Source organism: Chiloscyllium plagiosum, unplaced genomic scaffold, assembly GCF_037043375.1.
Source record: "Chiloscyllium plagiosum isolate Xiang-an unplaced genomic scaffold, Cpla_swu_hap1 HiC_scaffold_47, whole genome shotgun sequence".
NCBI lineage: Eukaryota > Metazoa > Chordata > Chondrichthyes > Orectolobiformes > Hemiscylliidae > Chiloscyllium > Chiloscyllium plagiosum.
This window is the reverse complement of record NW_028270185.1, coordinates 35,622,276-35,645,764: the sequence shown is the minus strand read 5'-3', so window position 1 is coordinate 35,645,764 and position 23,489 is coordinate 35,622,276. Positions and strand designations below refer to the sequence as shown.

General features: G+C 46.6%; 1 protein-coding gene across 1 annotated transcript; it reads left to right on the top strand.

Moving 5' to 3' along the window:
* Nucleotides 1-7,255: 7,255 nt before the first annotated feature.
* Nucleotides 7,256-22,718, top strand: LOC148136080 (beta-1,3-galactosyl-O-glycosyl-glycoprotein beta-1,6-N-acetylglucosaminyltransferase 3-like). The gene is made up of 2 exons (XM_087983938.1): nucleotides 7,256-8,023; nucleotides 21,849-22,718. The coding sequence occupies exons 1-2, from the start codon at nucleotides 7,256-7,258 to the stop codon at nucleotides 22,383-22,385; spliced, it is 1,305 nt and encodes a 434-aa protein (XP_087840064.1). The 3' UTR covers nucleotides 22,386-22,718.
* The last annotated feature ends 771 nt before the right edge of the window (nucleotides 22,719-23,489 follow it).

Below are 23,489 nucleotides of genomic sequence, written 5' to 3'. Positions count from 1 at the left end.
CGTTGGGACCAACAACATAGGCAAAGCTCGGGTGGAGGACCTGTTTGGGGATTATCGAGCACTAGGAAGGAAATGGAAATACAGGTCCTCAAGGGTCATAATCTCCGGATTACTGCCCAAGCCACGTGCCAATTGGCATAGGGATAAGAAAATTAGGGAAGTAAACACGTGGCTAAGGGATTGGTGTGGGAAAGAGGGATTCCACCTCATGGGGCCTTGGCATCAGTTTTGGAACAGGGGGGATCTGTACCATTGGGACGGTCTCCACCTGAACCAATCAGGTACCAATGTTCTAGTGAGGAGGATAAATAGGGTGGTCAGTAGGACTTTAAACTTCTGAGTTGGGGGGAGGGAAAGTGAAAGCGACAGGGAGTATGAAGTTAAATGGAAATATAAGCGGCAAGATAGCATATGTGCAGGCAGATTTAAACTTGAGACAGAGTGGGAATACAGCAAAAAGGAAGGATAACTTAGGACATCTTATGACTTCCAATATCTCTGATGATAAGAAAGTTAACATTAAGGCACTTTACCTGAATGCTCGTAGCATTCACAACAAAGCAGACGAACTAATGGCACAGATCATCGTGAATGATTATGATGTGGTAGGCATCACAGAGACGTGGTTACAGGGGGGTCAGGACTGGCAGTTAAACATCCAAGGGTTTTCAACTTATTGAAAAGACAGGGAGGTGGGCAGAGGGGGCGGGGTTGCCTTGTTAGTTAAGAACAAAATTAAATCTATGGTGCTGAATGACATAGTATCGGATGATGTGGAGTCTGTGTGAGTGGAATTGAGGAACCACAAAGGCAAAAAAACCATAATGGGAGTTATGTACAGACCTCCTAACAGTGGTCAGGACCAGGGGCGCAACATGTACCGGGAAATAGAGAAGCCATGTCAGAAAGGCAAGGTCACAGTCATGGGAGACTTCAATATGCAGGTGGACTGGGTAAATAATTTTGCAAGTGGATCCAAAGAAAGGGAATTCATGGAATGCTTACAGGATGGCTTTTTGGAACAGCTTGTCATGGAGCCCATAAGGGAGCAGGCTATTCTGGACCTAGTGCTATGTAATGAAACAGACTTTATAAAAAATCTTAAAGTAAGGGAACACTTAGGAAGCAGCGATCATAATATGGTAGAGTTCAGTCTGCAGTTTGAAAGAGAGAAGGCAAAATCGGATGTAATGGTGTTACAGTTTAATAAAGGTAATTATGAGGGCATGAGAGAGGAACTGACGAAAATAGACTGGAAGCAGAGCCTAGCAGTGAAGACAGTAGAGCAAAAATGGCAGGAGTTTGTGGGTAAAATTGAGGACACTGTACAGAGGTTCATCCCCAAGAAGAGAAAGATTATTTGGGGAGGGATTAGACAGCCATGTCTGACAAAGGAAGTCAGGAAATCTATCAAAGAAAAAGAGAGAGCCTATAAAGTGGCCAAAAGCACTGGGAAATCAGAAGATTGGGAAGGCTACAAAAACAAACAGAGGAATGAACTTCCTGAGAAAAGGGAGGATGTGGGTACAATTATAAGGTTTAAAAGACATTTGGATAAGTACTTGAGTGGGAAAGGGTTGGAGCGCTATAGGCCAGGAGCAGGCAGGTGGAACTAGTTTAGTTTGGGATAATGTTCGGCAAGGCTTTGTTGGAACGGACGGTCTGTTTCCATGTTGTATGATTCTATGTGGTCTCACCAGTACCTTTGTCAGTTGCAGTAAGTCTTCCCTACTCTTACACTCCAATCTCCTTGAAATAAGGGTCTATGAATGCTATCAAGGGGGTAGTGCATCCCTGAGGCAACGGGAAAATGAAGATACAACACTGCCCATGCTTCCACCAGGGCCATAGTTGAACAATCATAACTCAACCACTTCAAGATGAGTTGGAAGCTCCAGTGGGGCATTGCAGTATAGATCAGAAATGGTGCACTATGCCTTTCTCAAGTGCAGTTGACAAACAGGGTGTGGACTGTCAGCAGAGGAAATAGGGGATCAGCAGTAATCTTCTGAGAGTGAAGATGAAGATAAAAGCAAGGACATTGAACAGGGTGAACATACATGAGAGCAGACATACCGACATTATAGGGTAATGCACTGTCAAAGACAAGAAAACAGAAAGCACTGAATTGCAACACACGTCTTGGATGAATAAACTGGGTTTAGACTTCCTCATGTATAATTGTTTTTGGTTATATGGTAACAACCATGGTTCAGGCAAAATATATGTGGACCAAGTTATTTTTGTAATCATCCAACATTCCTGTTGTTGAGTAAATGTTTTCTTAATCATATTAACATATGCTTGGTGAAGGTAAAGGTAAAGTCCACATAGTCTGAGTAGACCATGGGTTGTTCTCATTACAGAGAGATGTGTCCGCTCAGTTTGTACTGTCTAGTATCTACACATCATAGACCCTTCAAACTGCTGAGGAGATAGCAGCAGTCAGTGAGAAAGGGACACTAACATAGCTTGCTGCTAAAGTTCGGTGGTTTTATAGCCTGCAGTCAAAATATGTAATTCAGTGTAATGTCATCTCTCACAATAGTAAGTTAAGAGCATTCCTGAGGCATTTTATAAGAATGATCCCAGGAATGAAAGATTTGTCACATGAGGAGTGGCTGAGGACTCTGGGTCTGGACTCAATGGAGTTCAGAAGAGTGAGGGAGATCTGATTGAAACTTACAGAATACTGAGGCCCCGTGGTAGACTGGATATGGAAAGGTGTTTCCACGAGTAGGAGAGACTAGAACCAGAGGACATAGCCTCAGAATGAAAAGGTGATGCTTTAAAGCTGAGAGAAGCTATAGACCAGTAAGCCTGACATTGGTGGCGGGCAAGGTGTTAGGGGGAATCCTGACGGACAGGATTTATATGTATTTGGAAAGGCAAGGACTGATTAGGAATAGTCAACATGGCTTTGTGTGTGGGAAATCATGTCTCACTAACTTGACTGAGTTTGTACAGAGAAGTAACAAAGAGAATTGATGAGGGCAGAGCGGTAGACGCAATCTATGTGGACATCAGTAAGGCGCTCGAAAAGGATTCCCATTGTAGACTGGTTAGCAAGGTTAGATCTCATGGAGTACAAGCAGAACTAGCCATTTGGATACAGAACTGACTTTGAGGTAAAAGACAGGGCGGTGGCCGAGAGTTGCTTTTCAGACTCGAGGCCTGTGACAGTGGTGTGCCACAAGGATCGGTGCTGGGTCCACTGCTTTTCATCATTTATATAATGATTTGGATGTGAACATAGGGGATACAGTTAGTAAGTTTGCAGATGACACCAAAACTAGAGGTGTAGTGGATGGCAAAGAAGGTTACCTCAGAGTACAACAGGATCTTGATGAGATGGGCCAATGGGCTGAGGAGTGGTGCATGTATGGAATGAGCTGCCAGAGGAAGTGGTGGAGGCTGGTACAATTACAGCATTTAAAGGGCATCTGGATTGGTATATGACGAGGAAAGGTGCAGAGGGATATGGGCCAAGTGCGGGCAATTGAGTCAAGATTAGGTTAGGAGAACTGGTAGGCATGGACAAGTTGGATTGATGGGACTGTTTCTGCATTGTACATCTCTATAACCCCCTCCACCCAGTACACTCCTCCCTATCTCTGTAACCTCATTCAGCCCTGACAACTTCTCTATCTCTAGAACCTCCTCCACCCCCTATACCCCACCCTATCTCTGAAACCTCCTCCAGTCCCAATAACCCTCTCTTAGCTGTAACATCAATGCTCATTATCACTCCATGATGTTAGCCCTCCTGCGATTCCAGCCTCTTGACCATTCCCTAATTCCGTCACTCCACCGGCCTTCAGCTGCTTGGGCCCTCCATGTTATCATCTCAGAAGACTTTGAGCAATTTGCATTTCCTTTCTCTGATGAAGTCTGTCCATTTTTTCCTGGAAACAATGTTATACCTGTTGTGGATTTACTAGAGTAATTCAGGAAGGGTCCCTCAACTACACCTTGTAAACCCAACATCAATATCACCTTGAAGACAAGGCCAGCAATATGACGCAACACTACTCCTTCTGCAGTTACTCTCCACTTCACCCTTAATCCCAACTTTGAAATTAATCATCCTTCCTTCAGTTTTTCTGGGACAGAATCATGGAACTCTCTCCCATGTGACTTTGCATTTGTGATCAGGGTTCTTAAAACACAAGGACAGTGAGTTTAAAGAGGAGAGTTCCTCATCATTTATGCCGTAGAGATTAGGGGGATGGCTAACAAGGCTGTCCCAGTCAGTGATGCCCGTTTCATGTGAATCCACAAACAAGTATGTCATCGTGATGTTGCCATGGGAATGCACATTACATTCCTGTTCTGAGGGATACACAGGAACAGTAGGAAATGAGACTTGGTCGAATCAGTCAAAGAGCCAAGATGTTTCACATCAGTGTCCCAGCGAGATGTGGACAGTTACAAGGGGAGTCAGGGTGAAACAATGACTGCTGGAGAGTGATGACATTCATTGTTCAGGTCTCTGAATATTGGAGTTGGGATGGTGTGCTGAGGTTGGACAGGAAGTTGGTAAGACCAGTTCTGGAAGACTGTATCCTGTTCTGCTCACACTACTGTAGGAAGGATATTATTAAACTAGAGACGGTTCAGAAAAGATTCACCAGGATGTTGCCAGGAGTGCAGGGTTTGAGATATAAAAATAGACTGGAGAATCTGGGGACATTTTACAAAGAACATTACAGCACAGGAACAGGCCCTTCAACTCTCCAAGCCTACACTGACACATTTTGCCTTCATATTAAAACTGTCTTCGCTTACAGGATCCGTATTCCCTTGTTCCCTTCCTATTCATGCCTGCTGCTGGATGCTTCTTGAAAGTACAATTGTGTCTGCTTCCATTGTCTGTTCTGGCAGTGTGTTCCATGAACTCACCACCCTTTCCATGATAAACATGCCTCGCATATCTCTTTTAAACACCCCCCTGACCCCTCCACCTTGAACCTGTGTCCCCGAGTAACTGACTCTTCCACCCTGAGAAAAGGCCTCATACTTTCCACGGTATCTATGCCATTCACAATCTTATAAACTTCTATAAGGTCGCCCCCACAACCTCCTGCATTCTAGTGGAAACAAACCCAATTTTTTCCAATCTTTCTTCACAGGTAAAATCCCCCATTCCAGGCAACGTCCTGGTAAACATTTTCTGTCCCCTCTCTAAAGGATCCACATCCTTCTGGTTGGGTGGTGATCAGCACTGTACGTGTTTTTCACTGCAGCATAGGAAATTGAGGGGTGACCTTGTTGAGGTTTATAAAATCATGACAGTGATTGATAAGGTGAATGAGAAGGGTCTTTTCCCTAGTGTGGGGGAGTTCAGACTCAGGGCCATGTTTGTAAGGTAAGAGGAAAAAGATTTAAAGATTGAGGAGCAACTCTTTATTCCCCAGAGTGGTTTGTGATGGAATGAACTTCCAGATGAAGTAATGTATGTGGGCACAATTACAATGTTTAAAAGATGCCAGCTCTTGAGCCAGTCGTTTGTTTTTCTCCATTCTGTGCTACTGAATGCCCAAATTTCTGTGACATGCATTTCCGGAGGACTAACATGGCAAGGGAATACATGTTAAATAGGAGGACCCTGGCAAGCACAGAAGATTAGACGGATCCTGATTTGTGTGTCCAGCCATCCATGAAGGCGGCAGGATAGACAGGTAAGGGAATTAAGAAGGGTCAAAGCCACTGAATACATGAGCAGGGAGGTGTCATGTTGGAGTTTTACAGGATTTTGGTGAGACTACAGCTGGAATACTGTGTGCAGTTCTGGGCACCACATTATAGGAAGGATGTGATTGTACTGGAGGGAGGGCAAAGGAGATCCACCAGGATGTTGCATTAGATTGAGCATTGCCTAAACCTGCAGGAGTGTGTGTGTGTGCCTATGGTAACCCACACCGCCTGCACATCCCTGGACATTATGGGCAATTCAGCATGGCCAATCCACCTAACTTGAACATCTTTGAAATCAGAGCACCCGAAGGTTACCCAAGCAGACAACATGCAAAACTCCACACAGCCACCCAAGGCTGGAATCAAACTCTGGTCCCCTGGCACTGTGCTCCAGCAATGCTAACCTCTGAGTCACTCTCGGTCGGGGAATTTTTTTTTGATTCATATCAACTTGCTGTGCTCAGATTCACAGCTTTATTATGAACGGTCAAATCAGCATAATTCCAATTTCGCATCAGAGAGAGAGAGATGACGAGTGGTGAAGTTTGATTTAATTTGACTTACTCTTGTCACTTTTTTTTCAAATAAATTCATGGGATGGGGGCACCGTTGGCCAGGCCAGTGTTTATTGGCCATCCCTAATAGCCCAGAGGGCAGTTAAGAGTCACAATACAAACAGGTAACCACCTTCCCGTCTCCTGGTCTCTCTTCATCCAAGGGTTACCCCACCCACATTGTTGAAAGAGCATCTCAGCTCAGGCTGGGGCGTGGGTTATTGGGCTTGGCTGGCTCTGTGTTCTCTCTGGTAATAGGTTCTCTGATCCAGACTGCACACCATCGCGATCCTCTCATTTACTCCACCCGGCAACACCGGTCCAGGAACGGCCGGAGAGAAGCAGAGACCGGGGAAGGAAACGCTTGTAGCCAGGCAGGCAGACAGGAGCGAGAGGAGCCCGGACTCCGAGAGAGGAACAACGGAACATTGGCTGCGTTTCATCCAGAGGAGGGCGGGAGGAGTTACTGAGAGAAACAGAGAGAGGGAGAGGAGTTACCGAGAGAGTTACCGAGAGAGGGAGGAGAGGAGTTCCTGAGGGACAGAGAAAGAGTGAGAGACGTTAGTGTGTGTGTGAGAGAGAGTGAGAGAGAAGTTACAGAGCGAGAGGAACGAGAGAGAGAAGTTACAGAGGGAGAGAGGAGTTACTGAGGGAGAGGGATGAGTTAGTGAAGGAGAGGGATTACAAAGGGATAGGGGTTATTAGAGGGAGAGGGGTTACAAAGGGGTCACAGAGAGAGGGAGAGGTGTTAAAGTGGGAGAGGAATTCCAGAGGGAGAGCAGTTCCGGGGGGAGAGGGAGTGAAAGTCGAGTCATTGTTGAATCTTGGGGAAAAGGAAGACAAGAGTCTAACAAGGAGGGGACTGACTGCTGCGACCTCTCCAGCAAATTGCAGTCACTCCTTCCCCACGGCCTGGTGGAGGCAGTGCTGCCCAGCACAGAGAGCATCCATTCTGCATTTGCCTATCGCCTATAGGCTGGGGACACTGCCCCCTGGAAAGTGCTATGCCCAAGCTGAGCCAGCGTTGTGCCCACTGGTCGCGCCTCAGATCAGCGCTGTGTGTGCTCAGTGTGGTCTTGTTGTGCCAATGGCTGCTGGTCCAGAAAGGAGGGGGCTGGCTGACCCTCAGGCTGGTGAAACCAGGCACCAGTCCAATGCAGGAACATCTCCTCTTGGTCGAGGAGAACTCCACCTGCTGGCAGATCATCCAGGGGGACAGGCAGGAGGTGGAAAGGGCCCTCCTCAACTCCATTACTGTCTCCCTCAAGCACCAAGCCGTCACTGAGGGAGATTATCTGAACATGACCCGAAATTGCAGATCGTTTGTGAGGGCCCGCAAGTATGTCACTGTCCCCCTGAGCCCTGAGGAGGAACACTTCCCCTTGGCTTACTCCATGGTCATCCACCAGAGCATTGAGATGTTCGAGAGGCTTCTACGGAGCATTTACGCCCCACAGAACGTCTACTGTATCCACGTGGACCGCAAATCCCCGAGTCAATTTCATGCGGCTGTTCGGGCCATCGCTTCGTGTTTCCACAATGTCTTTGTTGCAGCCAAGCTGGAGTGGGTTACCTATGCTGGCTGGAGCAGAGTTCAGGCGGATCTCAACTGTATGAAGGAGCTGCTGGAGAGCCCTGTCCCCTGGAGGTACTTCATCAATGTGTGTGGCCAAGACTTCCCCCTGAAGACCAACCGGGAGATAGTCCGCAGCCTCAGAGCTCTGAACGGCTCCAACGTGATTGAGTCGGATCCTGCACCAGGGTTCAAAAAGGTAACCACCTTCCTGTCTGCTGGGCCTCTCTTCATCCAAGTGTTTTCCATCCTCCCTCCATCATCTCTCTCTCTCTCCTCCAGTCCTTCACTCCTGCCTGTACAAAGAGAGACAGGGTTGTTAAAACAGTTCAATTGCATGGAGGGAGGTTCAGAATGTACAAAGGAATATAGAGGAGTTGGAGAGTTGAGCTGCAAACAGAATAGAAGAGCAATTGACGTTTCAGGTCGGAAACTTTCATCAGAACTGGGGGAGAGGAAGGGGCTGCAGAATAAATGGGGGTGTGGGGCTGGGGAAAGGTGGGTGGGATGGCGATTGGTGGATGCAGGGCGAAGGTGGCTGTGATTGGACAGTGGGTGGGGTGGAGCAGACGAGCGAAAGGGAAGATGGGCAGGTGAAAGGGATGGGGTAGAAAGAGAGGGCTGGGCCTGGGATAAGGAGGGATATAAACTGATTACGAGAGTATACAGGAATGTGGGTAGGTTAAGAGTGTAGGAGAAAGTGAGGACTACAGATGCTGGAGATCAGAGTCAAGAGTGTGGCACTGGAAAAGCACAGCGGGTCAGGCAGCATCTGAAGAATCAATGTTTCGTACATAAGCCCTTCATCAGGAATGAGGCTTGTGGAACAGGGGGCCGAGAGAGAAGCGGAATGGGTGTGGGGCTGGGGGTGGAAGGTAGCTGGGAATGTGATAGATAAAGGTATGCGGAAGGGGTGTGCGTGGGGTGTGAAAGGTCAAGTGGACAGGTGGGAAGGAAGATGGACCAGTCAGGAGGGTGGTGCTGAGTTGGAGGCTGGGGACTGCGATAAGTTGGGGTGGGGAAATGATGAAACTAGTGAAATCGACATTGATCCGCTTGATTGTAGGGTTCCAAGGTGGAATATCCAGGCATCAGCTGGTAAGGGTTTGGTGATGGAGGAGGCCCTGGACCTGCATTCCCTTGGTGGGAGGGGGAGTTAAAGTGTTCAGCCACGGGGTGGTGAGGTTGGTTGATGTTCTCTGAAACAATCCGCAACTAAGAGTTCTGTCTCCCCGATGTAGAGGACACCACCTTGGGTGCAATGGATGCAGTAGATGACATTGGTGGAGGTACAAGTATATTTGTCAGATGTGGAAGGATCCTTTGGAGCCTTGGACGGAGGTGTGGGTGCAAGTTTTGCACTTTTCAGAGGCCAGGGAAGGTGCCAGGAGGGGAGGGTGGGTTGGTGGGGTGTGTGGATCTGACAAGGAAGTTGCAGAGGGAATAGTCTTTGAAATGCAGGTGGAGTGCAGAGGGAAATATGTCCCTAATGGTGCGGTCTGTTTGTAAGTGACAGAAGTTGTGGAGGATAATGCAATGTATCCGGATGTTGGTGGGGTAGAAGGTGAGGACCAAGGGGTTCTGTCCCCGTTGCATTGGGAGGGGTGTGGTTCAAGGGTGAAGGTACAGGAAATGGAGCAGATGCACTGGAGGGCATTGTCAACCATGTAGGAGAAGAAATTGTAGTTTTTATGCTAGGACACCATCTGGGATGTTCTGTGGTGGAATTGGTCCTCCTGGGAATAGATGCAGCAGAGGCAGAGAAATTGGGAATAAGGGATAGTGTTTTGACAGGGGCAGGGTGGGAGGAGGTGTATTCCAGGTAGCTGTGGGAGTTGGTGGGTTTGTAGTAGATGTCCACGATTAGTCGGTTTGGATGCGAGCAAAAGAGGTACAGTTAGTAAGTTGACAGATGACACCAAAATTAAAGGTGTAGTGGACAGCGAAGAGGGTTACCTCAGATTACAACAAGATCTGGACCAGATGGGCCAATGGGCTGCGAAGTGGCAGATGGAGTTTAATTCAGATAAATGCGAGGTGCTGCATTTTGGGAAAGCAAATCGTAGCAGGATTTATACACTTAATGGTAAGGTCCTCGGGAGTGTTGCTGAACAAAGAGACCTTGGAGTGCAGGTTCATACATCCTTGAAAGCGGAGTCGCAGGTAAATAGAATAGTGAAGGCAGTGTTTGGTATATGCTCCTTTATTGATCAGACTATGGATTACAGGAGTTGGAAGGTCATGTTGCGACTGTACAGGACATTGGTTAGGCCATTGTTGTAATATTGCGTGCAATTCTGGTCTCCTTCCTATTGGAAACATGTTGTGAAACTTGAAAGGATTCCAAAATGATTTACAAGGATGTTGCCAGGGTTGGAGGATTTGAGCTATAGGGAGAGGCTGAACAGGCTGAGGCTGTTTTCCCTGGAGTGTCGGAGGCTGAGGGGTGACCTTATAGTGGTTTACAAAATTATGAGGGGCATGGATAGGATAAATCGACAAAGTCTTTTCCCTCGGGTCAGGGAGTCCAGAACTAGAGGGCATAAGTTTCGGGTGAGAGGGAAAAGATATAAAAGAGACCTGAGGAGCAACATTTTCATGGAGAGTATGGTACGCGTATGGAATGAGCTGCCAGAGGATGTGGTGGAGGCTGGTACAATTGCAACATGTAAGAGGAATTTGGATGGGTATATGAATAGGAAAGATTTGGAGGGATATGGGCCGGGTGCTGGCAGGTGGAACTGGATTGGGTCGGGATATCTAGTAAGATGGAAGGATCTGTTTCCATGCTGTACATGTCTATGACTGTAAATGGGTACTGCAGATGCTGGAGATTACAGGCAAAATAGAACAGTGTTGGAAGAGCATAGCAGGTCAGGCAGCATTCGAGGAGCAGGAAACCCTGACATCAGGAATAACTTCACAGAGGCCATTATCCAGTCACCAACTCACCCTTTTGTTTACACATGGAGTCCTTGACACAGATCCAGCTTCCTCAGAGCCAGCTCAGAGTGAACAGAACATCTGATCGTCCTGTTTATTTTTTTTTTCAGAAGCAGCCTCAGGAGTAGCGGTCGAAGTCGTCCCCAGGTGTAGGTAGGCCCAGGCAGCAGCAGCAGGGGTGCAGGCGAGGCCTAGGCTTCAGTAGCAGGAGCTGGACCAGACTGTAGCAGCAGTGGTGGTAATAGCTGCCTGTGCAGCTGAGCATAGCCTCAAATTAACAGAAATAAGCAGAAAGAAACCCCAGAAAACAAATCACAACAAACTATGAAAAAAAATTAAAAATAAACTCCTCAGTAGGAAGACACCAACAGCAGCACATAAGACACACTGAGGCTATTTTGAAGTCAGTCTCCTCTCCTCAAGAGGATTGAAGAGTCCTTCATATGCTGATCCAGCTTCCCTAGAGCCAGCTCTCAGTGAGCAGATCTCTTGACATGCCTGTTTATTTTTCTTCCACTACCACCTGACAGCAGTCATGCTTATTTTTCCCTAGTACCCATGTCATGTGTGTAGGTGTCAGATGCAGTGAAAAACAAGTGTGTAAATCTTAATTTATGTGGGAAATAGAACCTACTCACTTCAATAATTTCAGTCCAAGACAAGATCTGCAGCAGCAGTATCATCTGATGTACTCTTGCAAGAGTGGTGTCTACAAGGTAGGCGCACAGTACAAAACCTTGATACAATACATTTCTCTTTCCCTCCTCCCACTACTCTAAACCCAGTGCCCATTCCTCTTGTTTATCTCTTGCCTTATCTGGCCTTGTGCGTAACAGTACAGGTTTTGCTTGGCCATTTCACCATATCCCTCTGTGGTCTATTGTTAGCGTATATCCTATCACTGCCATCTGCTTCCTTGCTTACTAAAGCAACATTTCCTCTCATTCTTCGTCCACTCTGAGCCTTATGACCTCTTGATTGTGGTTTTTGTTTTTTCAGAAGCGGGAAACAGATGCTTATAACTGTTTGTACAAGCATATCTAGCTTAACCTACACACCCCTTCCTCTTTCATGATTCAGCTTTGTGATTTTCGCAGACAACAGTTATAATTGCTCCTCACAATTTATATTCCATCACCAGGAAGAAAGGAAACAGTCAGTCCTGTTTATTTATATTTTATTAAACAATTCACAGTTTATACAAACAATTTCATTTACAGCTGTATACAGAGAAACAGCAATTTTACAAGGGAGGGAAATGACAAAGCCAAGCCCCAAACCCTGACATTCAACCGGGGTTTTCAGGGAAATGAGGACAAACTTCAAATCCCAATTTCAATCATTACAAACAGTAACAATGACATTCATACATATGAGACAGTCCACTTATGTAAGAAACAGCGCATACAATACAGACCCTCAAAAAGCCAGCAAGTCTCCCCCCCCACCCCCACCCCAATCCCTCCCACCTTCCAGCCGCTCTAAGGCAGCCCGCCCCTATGTACCTTCTGGCTCTCGGTCCGCCCCTACTTACCACTGGGCTCTCATCACCCCAATGCACCGTCCGGCCAGTGGACTACCCCGACACACCTTCCGGCACCTCTAGGACAGCCCGTCCCCTTCCCAGGGACAACAGAGTGCAGGGTAGCCCACAAGCCTTCCGGATCTCAGCCCGCCCCTATGCGCCTTCTGGCTCTTGACTGGTCTGAGACACCTTCCGACCACCTCTAGGACAGCCCATCCAGATTACCCCTTCTCAGGATGACAGCGCTCAGAATGTCCTACCCACTTACTGGCTCTAGGGGCAACTGGCATCAGGGTGGCCTACCCTCCCTCTGGTTCTCATGGTGACAGCTTTCAGGACGACCCATGAATGTCCCAGCTCACAGTAAGGCCTGCCAGACCCAGGAACACACAAGACAGTGCAGAAATAGAGTCCACTGCTAAAAACAGGGTCTACAACCAAGGGCAGAGTCCACTCCCTAAGACAGCAATTGCACACCCCACAGCACACAGGTGTTCAGTCTCCATGGAGTCCTGGCACATCCTTGGAGAGCCAGGCCCACTCACAGGAACACAGTACATTGTAAAGGTGGTTAACTCACAGGGGTTTTGGTCCACTCCTGAAGGGAAGGTCTTCTCCCAAACTCCAGGATACAGCAAGTGCTCACCTCCCAGCACACACACAGATGTTCAATCTTCAGAGGCCCAGTCTCAGGGCTAGGCCTCCCCACAGGAACAGCTCCTCTGGTAAAATGTATGTCTTCCACAAGGGCTCAGTCCAAACACCAAAAACAGTGAGGGCACATACAAAAAACAAAGAAAACTAGTGTCCAAGGGCTAAGCCCTACCACAATATTAACATTGTCCTTTTCTCAAAAGTGAAGAAAAGAATAACACACAGACTGTAACCAGCCAGTGAAACAACAATCGCCTAATGAGAACTGAGTTACACCTGAAACACATTATGTACATCAGGAGTTTAACAATCAGTCCTCACTAAAGGAATGCCAGTTAACAAACTGGCTAAATAATTCAGCCAGTTCAGGAATCAGGTTTCCCCCACACAAAATACAAGCAGAAACCAACAGTAACACACTGACTGTGACCCAGCCAGCACAGAGTCAGTCCCCTAAATTGAGAAGACCGCTGAATCTCCTGTTTATAAATTTTATTAAACAGTTACAAAATAGTTTACAAAAACAGTTAACATTTACAACTGTATACAAGAGATAGCAATTTTACAAGGGAGAGGAGCATTCCCCTTTTTTTAAAATTTTATTAAACAAGTACAAAAAAGAGGTTACAGCACAACAGTTAACATTTACAGCTGTATACAACAGCAATTTTACAAGGGAGAGGAGCAGCAAAGCTAGGCCTCAAGCCATCCTGTTCAACCAATTTACAGGGAATTGAGGACAAACCACAAATCCCAGTTTCAAATATGAAAAGACAGCAACAATGACATTTATGCTTAAGGACGAGACAAAGTACAGACAATACAGACCCAGCAAGCCCCCGTCCCTCCCACCTTCCGACCACTCTAAGGCAGCCCGCCCCTACGCGCCTTCCGGCTCTCGGTCAGCCCTGACCACACCTTTTGACCACCTCTAGGACTGTCCGCCCCAGTACCCACCTGGGGTGACAGCACTGAGGATGGCTGCACACCTTCTAGCTCTCGGTCTGCCCCTATGTACCATTGGGCTCTCACCCACCCCGATCTGGCCAGTGGCCTATCCTGGCACACCTTTCGGCCACCTCTAGGACAGCCTGTCCCCTTCCCTGGGTTGACAGCGTGCAGGGCAGCCCACAAGCCTTCTGGATCTTAGCCCGCCCCTATGCGCTTTCTGGCTCTCGGCTGCTCTGACACAGCTTTCGACCACCTCTAGGACAGCCCGTCCCGATTACCCCTTTTCAGAATGACAGTGCTCAGAACGGTCTACCCACCATCTAGCTCTCGGGGAGACTGTCATCAGGGTGGCCTACCCACCATGCGGCTTTCGGGACAGCCTACCAACCTTCAGGTTCACAGGATGGCCTACCCACTCGCCGGTTCTCGGGGTGACAGCTTTCAGGACGACCCATGAGCCTCCCAGCTCACAGTAAGACCTGACAGACCGAGGGACATGCAAGACAGTGCAGGTGATAAGCCCAACAAACTATATGACAGTTAATTACCAACAAACAGAGTCCTTTCTAGTCCAGAGTCCATTAGTACAGACATTTTTCTTCAAAATGTAGAGCCCATTTCCAGGCCTGAGGGGTGGAGAGACTGCCATACAAGGCCTTGATGAGACCACATCAGAATCAGTCTGTACATTTTTCTCTCATTTAAAACATAAAATAATTACATTGACAGCAAGTTTCACCTGCCTTTTTCCTGGGATGAAGGGTTTATCTTATGAAGGAAGGTTGAACAAATTGGCTTTTACACATTTAAGTTTGGAAATCTGAGAGATCTTTTTGAAATGTATAAGTTTCTCTGAGGGGACATGATAAGGTGGTTGATGGGTCACCCTTCACCCTCCAATACTCCAGTGCGAAAAGTCCTAGCCTATCTAGCCTCTCCTTATAACTAAAACCTCACAGTCCTGGCAACATCTTTGTAAATCTATTCTGCATCCTTTGCAGTTTAACAACACCCTTCCAACAGCAGGGCGATCACTCCAAAAGTGACCTCACCAATGCCTTGCAGAATTATTTTCCCCTGAGAGGGTTGTTGCACTGTGTAAGTCTCTTCTGTACGAAGTTGTGAAGGCTGAGTTGATGAAGTTATGAAAGGGTGAGCAATGTGACCTTTTTTTAAAAAAAGATAAGGACCCCGGGGCAACCGATAGAAATGTGGGATTGAAATTGCAACCAGAAGAGCAGTGATCTTCTTGAATGGTGGAGCAGACTTGAAGGGACGAATGGCTGACTTTTGCTATGATATTGGTGGAGACAGGTTATGCCTTAGTTCAAGTAAAGATTGGGGAGTTTTCTGACCACTCAGCTAAGGGCTTTGGTGTCCCTCCTGATAACATGAACCTTGAAGTTAATCTCCCTCTGCGCCAGTCACAGAATTAAAGAATTCTTGCGGAAGGATGCCATTCAGCCCATCATGTCTGTAATTATTCCACATCTAGTACCAATTTCCTGCATTTCCACACTCAACTCTGGCAACATCCTTGTAAATCTTTTCTGAACCTTTTCAAGTTTCACAACAGCCTTCCTATAGCAGGGAGACCAGAATTGCATGCTGTATTCCAGAAATTGTCAAAGCAATGTCCTGTTCAGCCACATGTCCTCCCAACTCCTACACACAATGCACTGATCAATAATGGCAAGCGTGGCAAACGACTTCTTCACTACCCTGTCTATCTGTGACTCCATTTTCAAGAAACTATGAATTTGCATTCCAAGATCTCTTGTTTCATCATCACTCCCCAGACTTTACCATGAAGTGTATTATTCCTGCCCTGATTTGCCAAACCAAAATGGAGCACCTCACATTTATCGACATTAAACTCCATCTGGCACTCCTTGGCCTATTAACCCATCTGATCAAGATCCCGTTGTACTCTGAGGTTGACTTGAAATATTACTCTGGATGTAGGTTTGCTCGTTGAGCTGTAAGGTTCATTTTCAGATGTTTTGTCACCATACTAGGCAACATCTTCAGTGAACCTTCCAGCTCAGCGAGCAAACCTACATCTAGAACCTCAATCTGAGCTACAAACCTTCTCAAACCTTGCTGATATATTACTGTCATGTATAATCGAGTTACAGTAAAAAATGTTGTCTTATGTGCTTTACAAACAGATATTGATATGTTAAGTTGGCAAAAATGTTGGCAAATGGAGTGCAATGTGGGAAAATGTGAAGTTGTTCATTTGGAAGGGAAATCAAAAGAATAGAATATTATTTAAATGGAGAAAGCTTCAGAAAGCTGCAACACAAAGGGACTTGGGGCAACTAGTGAATGAAACATGGAAAGCTTGCACACGGGGGCAGCAGGTAATTGGGAAGACTAATGGAATATTCAATGAAAACAGAAATTTCTGGAGAGACTCAGCAGGTCGGGTAGCATTCATGGAGAGAAAACAGAGTCAATGTTTTGAGTCTGGTGACCTTTCTTCAGAACTGAAGTGGAATGTTTGCCCTTATTTGAAGGGGGGTTGGAGTATAAAAGTCAGGAAGTCTTACTGCAACTGTGCAAGGTGCTTGTGAGAGCACATCTGGAGTACTGTGAGCACTTCTGGTCACCTTATTTAAGAAAACATGTTGTTTCATTGGAGGAAGTTAAGAGAATATTCACTAGGATGGCCCCCATTATGGAGGGATTGTCTTAAAAACAAAAGGCTAAACAGGATTCTACTCACTGGAGTTTAGAAGAATGAGAGATGTCCTCATTGAAATGGACAGGATTAAGGGGCTTGACTGGGTAAATGCTGAAAGGATGATTCTCCTCATGGGAGAGTCCAGGACCAGGGGGGGTATTGTCTCAGAATAAAGGGGCACCAGTTTAAAACTGAGCTGAGGTGGAATTTCTTCTCTCAGAAGGTTGTGAATCTTTGGAATTCCTTGCCACAGAGAGTTGTCCTTGTATATATTTAAGGCTCAGATGGATAGATTCTTGCTCAGTTGGTGAATTAAGCGTTACGGGGACAGGGCAAGAACATGGACTTGAGGAATGTTGAATCAGCCATGATCCTAGTGAAGCTGGCTTGAGGGACCAAATGGCCAACTCCTGTCCCGACTTGTTAATGGTCTTACATTTACTGATGAAACTGTTCAAAGGGGTTATCGCACAACTCTGGAGCAGAAGCGACTTGAACCTGGGTCTCCGAGGCTCACACCACATGGATCCTAGTTTACTTTATATCATGCACTTGACATTGATGCTGGTAGTTATGGCTGCAATTTGCAGCCTTAGATCAAATTAATGAAGCGAAGCCAGTGCAGGTTTTCAAAAGATAAGTCTCCAACCTCGCATCATGCATTGATGAAGTAGCTGAGAATTTGAATGCAGAGAACATTGTCTGAACTGGATTCAATGAAGTGTTTCACTAGGCACTAGATAAAAATGGCTGGACAACAAAATTGACAACACAAGCCCTGATTCATGGATTTTGTTTTGGACGAGAGGTTGGCAGGTTGGTAGGTGGGTATGATGGGTATTGGGACATTTTAAACATCAAGACCCGGAGCAGGAGAAGATGATTTGGCCCGACATGAGGCCCACCATACTATATGATCCTGGCTAATCCTTTATCTCAATGCCATACTAAGACTTTCTCCCATGCCTTTGATGCTTTTGAAACGTAAATATTTGTTAATCGCATTCTTGGATATATTCAATGACTCAAACTCCACAGCTTTCTGTGGTACAGAATTCCATAACTTCACTATCCTATAAGTTAAGAAATGTTTCTGCATCTCAGCCCTAAATAGACGACTGCTTTTATTCAATATGTCAGTGATCCAAAGCACAAAGGGATCTGGGAGTGCTAGTCGAGGATTCTCTAAAGGTAAACATGCAGGTTGAGTCCGTGATTAAGAAAGCGAATGCAATGTTGTCTCTTATCTCAAGAGGGTTGGAATATAAAAGCAGAGATGTACTACTAAGACTTTATAAAGCTCTGGTTAGGCCCCATTTGGAGTACTGTGTCCAGTTTTGGTCCCCACACCTCAGGAAGGACATACTGGCACTGGAACGTGTCCAGCGGAGATTCACACGGATGATCCCTGGAATGACAGGTCTAACATATGAGGAACGGCTTAGGATACTGGGATTGTATTCGTTGGAGTTTAGAAGATTAAGGGGAGACTTAATGGAGACGTACAAAATAATACATGGCTTGGAAAAGGTGGATGCTAGGAAATTGTTTCAGTTAGACGAGGAGACGAGGACCCATGGACACAGCCTTAGAATTAGAGGGGGTCATTTCAGAACAGAAATGCGGAGACATTTCTTCAGCCAGAGAGTGGTGGGCTTGTGGAATTCATTGCCACGGAGTGCAGTGGAAGCCGGGACGCTAAATGTCTTCAAGGCCGAGATTGATAGATTCTTGTTGTCTAGAGGAATTAAGGGCTACGGGGAGAACGCTGGTAAGTGGAGCTGAAATGCACATCAGCCATGATTGAATGGCGGAGTGGACTCGATGGGCCAAATGGCCTTACTTCCGCTCCTATGTCTTATGGTCTTATATCAATCTTGGAGTATGTGGCAAAATGCCCATATTCGGGGCAATGATAAACCTGGAGGATTGGCAAATGGTGAGGATGATGTGAATTGTCCAGAGTCACCACAGTGAACAGACAGCATCCAGTCAGAGGGGAATACAGAAGAGTGTAAGGTGATATGTTTTGGGAGAAGGATGTGGAGAGGTAATAGAAATGTAATGGCACAATCGTAAAGAGTGCGCAGGATTAGAGGGATCTGGCAATAAACATTCATCAACATTAGAAGATGAAGGAGGCCGTAAGAGGATAGAAAAGCAGAAGGCTTAATAAATAGAGGCATTGATGCCAATAAATGGTTGAGTTATGCTGCATGTCAAATTGGTTTAGCCTCAGTTGGATTGTTGTGGTCATTTCCGGTGACTATAAAACGATGTGAGGGCCCTCAGGACAGGGAGAAGAGGTGACTTCGCGGAATGGTGCCAGGGTTTAAGTTGGATGGCTCAGTTGGAAAGGTCAACGATGCTCCCATTGGAACAAAGGAGATTGGGGTGAGGTTTATTCAATGGGTAAAGGGTGAGCACTCGGTAATGAAGACAAGGAAATATACTTCACTGTTCACCGATTGTACAAATGCAATGGAATGCAGATGTAAGATTTTCGGTTAGAGGCATGGTGGGGAGATCTGAGGAATTGAAACGCAAATGAAGCCTAAACTACATTCGTATGAGATGATGGCAAGTTCCGATATTAGTTGGATTAAAAAAAAGAGATCTGTTCCCATACATACAAGGAACAAGAGTAGGCCATTAACCCTTTTGATCCTGTTCCACCATCTACATCCTGCATACCATCGATAATCTATCCTCCCCTTGGTAACCAAGGATCCATATCTCCCATGCATGATGCCACAAGGACCGAGGATAAAAGATATCTTTTGACACAATATGAATAAAGTGTCGTGTCTTGCGGAAGGGGTGGCACGGTGGGTCAGTGGTTAGCACTGTTGCCTCACAGCGCCAAAGACCTGGGTTCGATTCCAGCCTTGGGCGACTGTCTGTGTGGAGTTTGCACATTCTCCCCACGTCTGCGTGGGTTTCCTCCATGTGTTCTGGTTTCCTGCCACAGTTCAAAGATGTGCAGGTTAGGTGAATTTGTCGTGCTAAATTGCTCATATCGGGTAGGGTAATGGGTGTGGATGGGTTGCTCTTCAGAGGATTGGTGTGGACCTGTTGGGCCAAATGGCCTGTTTCCATACTGTAGAGAATCTAATGTGTGGTGTTCTTCACTCTGAGGGAGGAGCTTTGGATTCAAGTCCTACTCCAGGAGCTGATGGCCATAGGAAGGTGTCTTCATTGCTATTGTGAGACACTCAAGGGTATGGGCCAAGTGCTGCAAAATGGGATGAGAATAGCTCGGAGCTTGTCTTTTTGACCAGTGCAGACATGATGGGCTGAAGGGCAACTTATTATTTTAGTGCTCTAAACCTCAATAACCAGAGAGCACGGAGTCATAACATCATACAGTATGGAACAGACCATTCAGTTCAACAGGTCTGCGCTGACCAGTCATCCCGATCTGACTTGTCCCATTTGCCAGCCTTTGGCACATATCTCTCTAACCTATTCCTATTCATGTCCACATCTAGATGCCTTTTAAATATTGTCATTGTACCAGCTGCCTCCACCACCTCTTGATAGCTCATTCCAAGCACACATCACCCATTGCATGAAAAAGTAACCCCTCAGGTCTTTCCCCTCTTACCTTATACCTATGCTTCTAGTTTTGGACTCCCCCACCCTCGGGAAAAGACGTTTGGCTATACAGCTGACGTGGAAGGAATCAAAATGGGGCAAGAACAGAAATGGAGGTCAGCTAAACAATTCTGATCAGCAACAGAAAAGTGCAGCCAAGCACGTACGTACGCGAGCTAGCTTACTGAAACTGGCTCCAGTTAAGTGAGAAGACAGGAAGACCGAAACAACACTCAACAGGTGTTGTAGAAGTTTAAGATCAATGATCTAATGCTAAACATCACGTATCTAGATCAGGATCTGATTGATCAGTTGTGTTGCTAAGGCTTGGAATCAAAATGTAATTCGTGAAAGGGGAACGCCGATTTGTGTGTAAAAGTGTGATTGCAACTGCCTGTTTCAGACTCTCCAGGCAAGGTGGGCTTTGACCCGGCTGGTTGAGTCTTCTTGCATGTATGTGAAAAAGGAAGTTGTGTGAAGTGTACTATCATCCGGCTGATCATTTCAACATCTATCCATGCTCCTCCAAATTTTATGAACTTCTGTAAGGGTACCCCTCAGGATCCGACACTCCAGGGAAAATAGCCCTAGCCTATTCAACTTCTTACTGTAGCTCAAACCCTCCAATCTTGGCAACATCCTGGTAAATCTTTTCTGCACCCTCTCAAGTTTAACAACATCCTTTCTTTCGAAGGGCGACCAGAATTGTATGCAGTATTTTAAAAATGGCCTCACTAATGTCCTCGACAGACAATAGATCACACTTGGTAATGGCAAAGGCATATCAGAGATAGTCAAAGATATTCCTACTTATAGACAATACGTGCAGGAGTAGGCCATTCGGCCCTTCGAGCCAGCACCACCATTCACTATGAACATGGTTAATCATCCACAATCAGTATCCTGTTCCTGCCTTATCCCCATAACCCTTGATTCCACTATCTTTCAGAGCTCTATCCATCTCTGTTACAGCTGCAACATTACATCCCAACTCCTATATTCAATGCACTGACCAATGAAGGTAAAGGTATCAAACACCTACTTCACCACCCTGTCTATCTGCAATGCAACTTTCAAAGAACTATATCCCTGCACACCATGTCCTTCTCTCTGAGGCAAAAGCTCTGTGTTCAAGTCCCACTCCAGGAGTTGATGACCACAGGAAAGTGTCTCCATTGCACTGGTGAGGCATGAAAGGTGATGTTTCCCAGTGCTGGAAAATGAGACTGGAGTAGCAAGGAGCCTGTTTTGCCAGCGCAGTCACGATGGGCTCAAGGATCTATTTTTCTGGTGCTCTCAACCTTTATGACCAGAGGGCACAGTTTGAAGTGTATTTTTGAAGCCAGATCCACTGGGAGAGCTTGAGGATAAGTTTTATGTTTGCTCAGCGAATGAACATTGGGAGATGGTTTGGGAGGCAGGAATATGGGGAAATTGGCAGGTGACTGGCACTAGGCAATGGGAGTGAGAAACGCCTGAGGGGCTGAATGGCCTTGTTCTCCACTGTAAGGTGAGTAACTGAGAGAAGGAGTGTGCATGGATCTTGCTGGAGCTGGGGGCGAGGAGAGTGCAGAGGAGTTGGGGAGGGAAAAAGCCACAGGCGAAGTTGAAAAGCTATCATTTCTACTTTCTCGTCTCTCTCACTCTCTTGCGCTTGCCTTTTAGAAACGTTGGCAATACCACCACGATACCCTCGACCAAGTCGTCTTGACGGCGCAACTGAAAGACCAGCCGAACATCAGCACCTCCATCTTCGTGGGCAGCGCCTACTTCTTGGCCTCCAGAGAGTTTGTCGGCCATGTGTTTGACAGTGCCAATATCCAGGCCTTCCTCAAGTGGTCGGAGGATACCTACAGCCCGGACGAGCATGTGTGGGCTACCCTGCACAGAATGCCCAATGTACCTGGCTCCATCCCGTACACCCAAGGAGCCACCAGGACACTTGGCCGGGCAGTAAAGTGGTCCTTTGAGGCTGGTGACGTTGCGAGGGGTGCCCTATACCCTCCCTGCACGGGAAAGTATCGCCATTTGGTTTGTGTGTATGGGGCAGGAGATCTACATTGGGTGGTCCGTCAGAGATGTTTCTTTGCAAATAAGTTTGACCCCAACATGGACAACATGGCAGTACAGTGCATGGAGGAATATCTCCGAAACAGGACACTTGGTAAAACTGGGGCTGTGTTGGAGGTTGGGACAGAGTAAACCTCGGTGATGGTGGTAGAGATGGTGGGTGAGACATTGGAAACACAAAGACTGGGCACTGTGAAACTGGGCACTGTGAGATTGTATACTATAACACTGGCTGCTGTGGAGGCCAGGCACTGTGAAACTGCATGCTGTAACATGGCCACTGTAGCACTAGTCAGTGTGAGGCTGGGCACTATAGTGTTGGGCACTGTGGAGATTGGATACCTTAATACTATCCACTGTAACACTGGGCACTGTGAGACTTAGCACTGTAACATTAGTTACTGTGAGAGTCAAAATGTGTGGTGCTGGAAAAGTACAGCAGGTCAGGCAGCACCCGAGGAGCAGGAGAGAACCGATGTTTCAGGTATAAGCCCTTCATCAGGAATGTGGGGGAGTAAGGGGATTGAGAGATAAATAGAGTGAGGGTGGGGCTTTTGGGGAACATAGCTGGGAAGGTGCTCAGTAAATCCAGTTGGGGGTGTGATTGTGATTGTTCGGTGGGGAAGGTCGAACATATAGTTAAGAAGGAAGATGGACAGGTCAAGAGGGGAGAGCCGACTTGGAGGGTTGGATCTGGGATGAGTTGGGGGGAGAGGAGAGATTTGGAAACTAGTGACGTCAATGTTGATGCTATGTGGTTGAGGGTCCCAAGGCAGAAGATGAGGTGTTCTTCCTCCAGTCGTCGGATAGCTTGGATTTGGTGGTGCAGGAAGTGTCATTGTGTTGAAGTGGTTGGCCACAGGTCAATGGGGTTGTTTGTGCCCAGTCTCACAGGGACACATCCGCCAATAATACTCAACACTGCACGAGTGGGCACTGCATTACTGGAACACTGCACGAGTGGGCATGTACAGCTGGACACTGCAAGACCAGTGTTGTGACCATCACTATTTTTTTTATTTTTCTCATTTTGGTTTGGAACTGAGTCCAAATTGAGAATTGAACTTTGAACAGTGGCTAGTTCTTCTTTAAAAAAAAAATGGAGAGACAAAAGACTGATGTTTGCTGTTAGGATCTGGCCAGGAAAGGTAATTCAGGTGAATTACTGCTCTCTGAACACAGCAGATGCTTCAGCACCGAGATGTAGTTATGCTCAGGGACTGACAGCTGGATGGA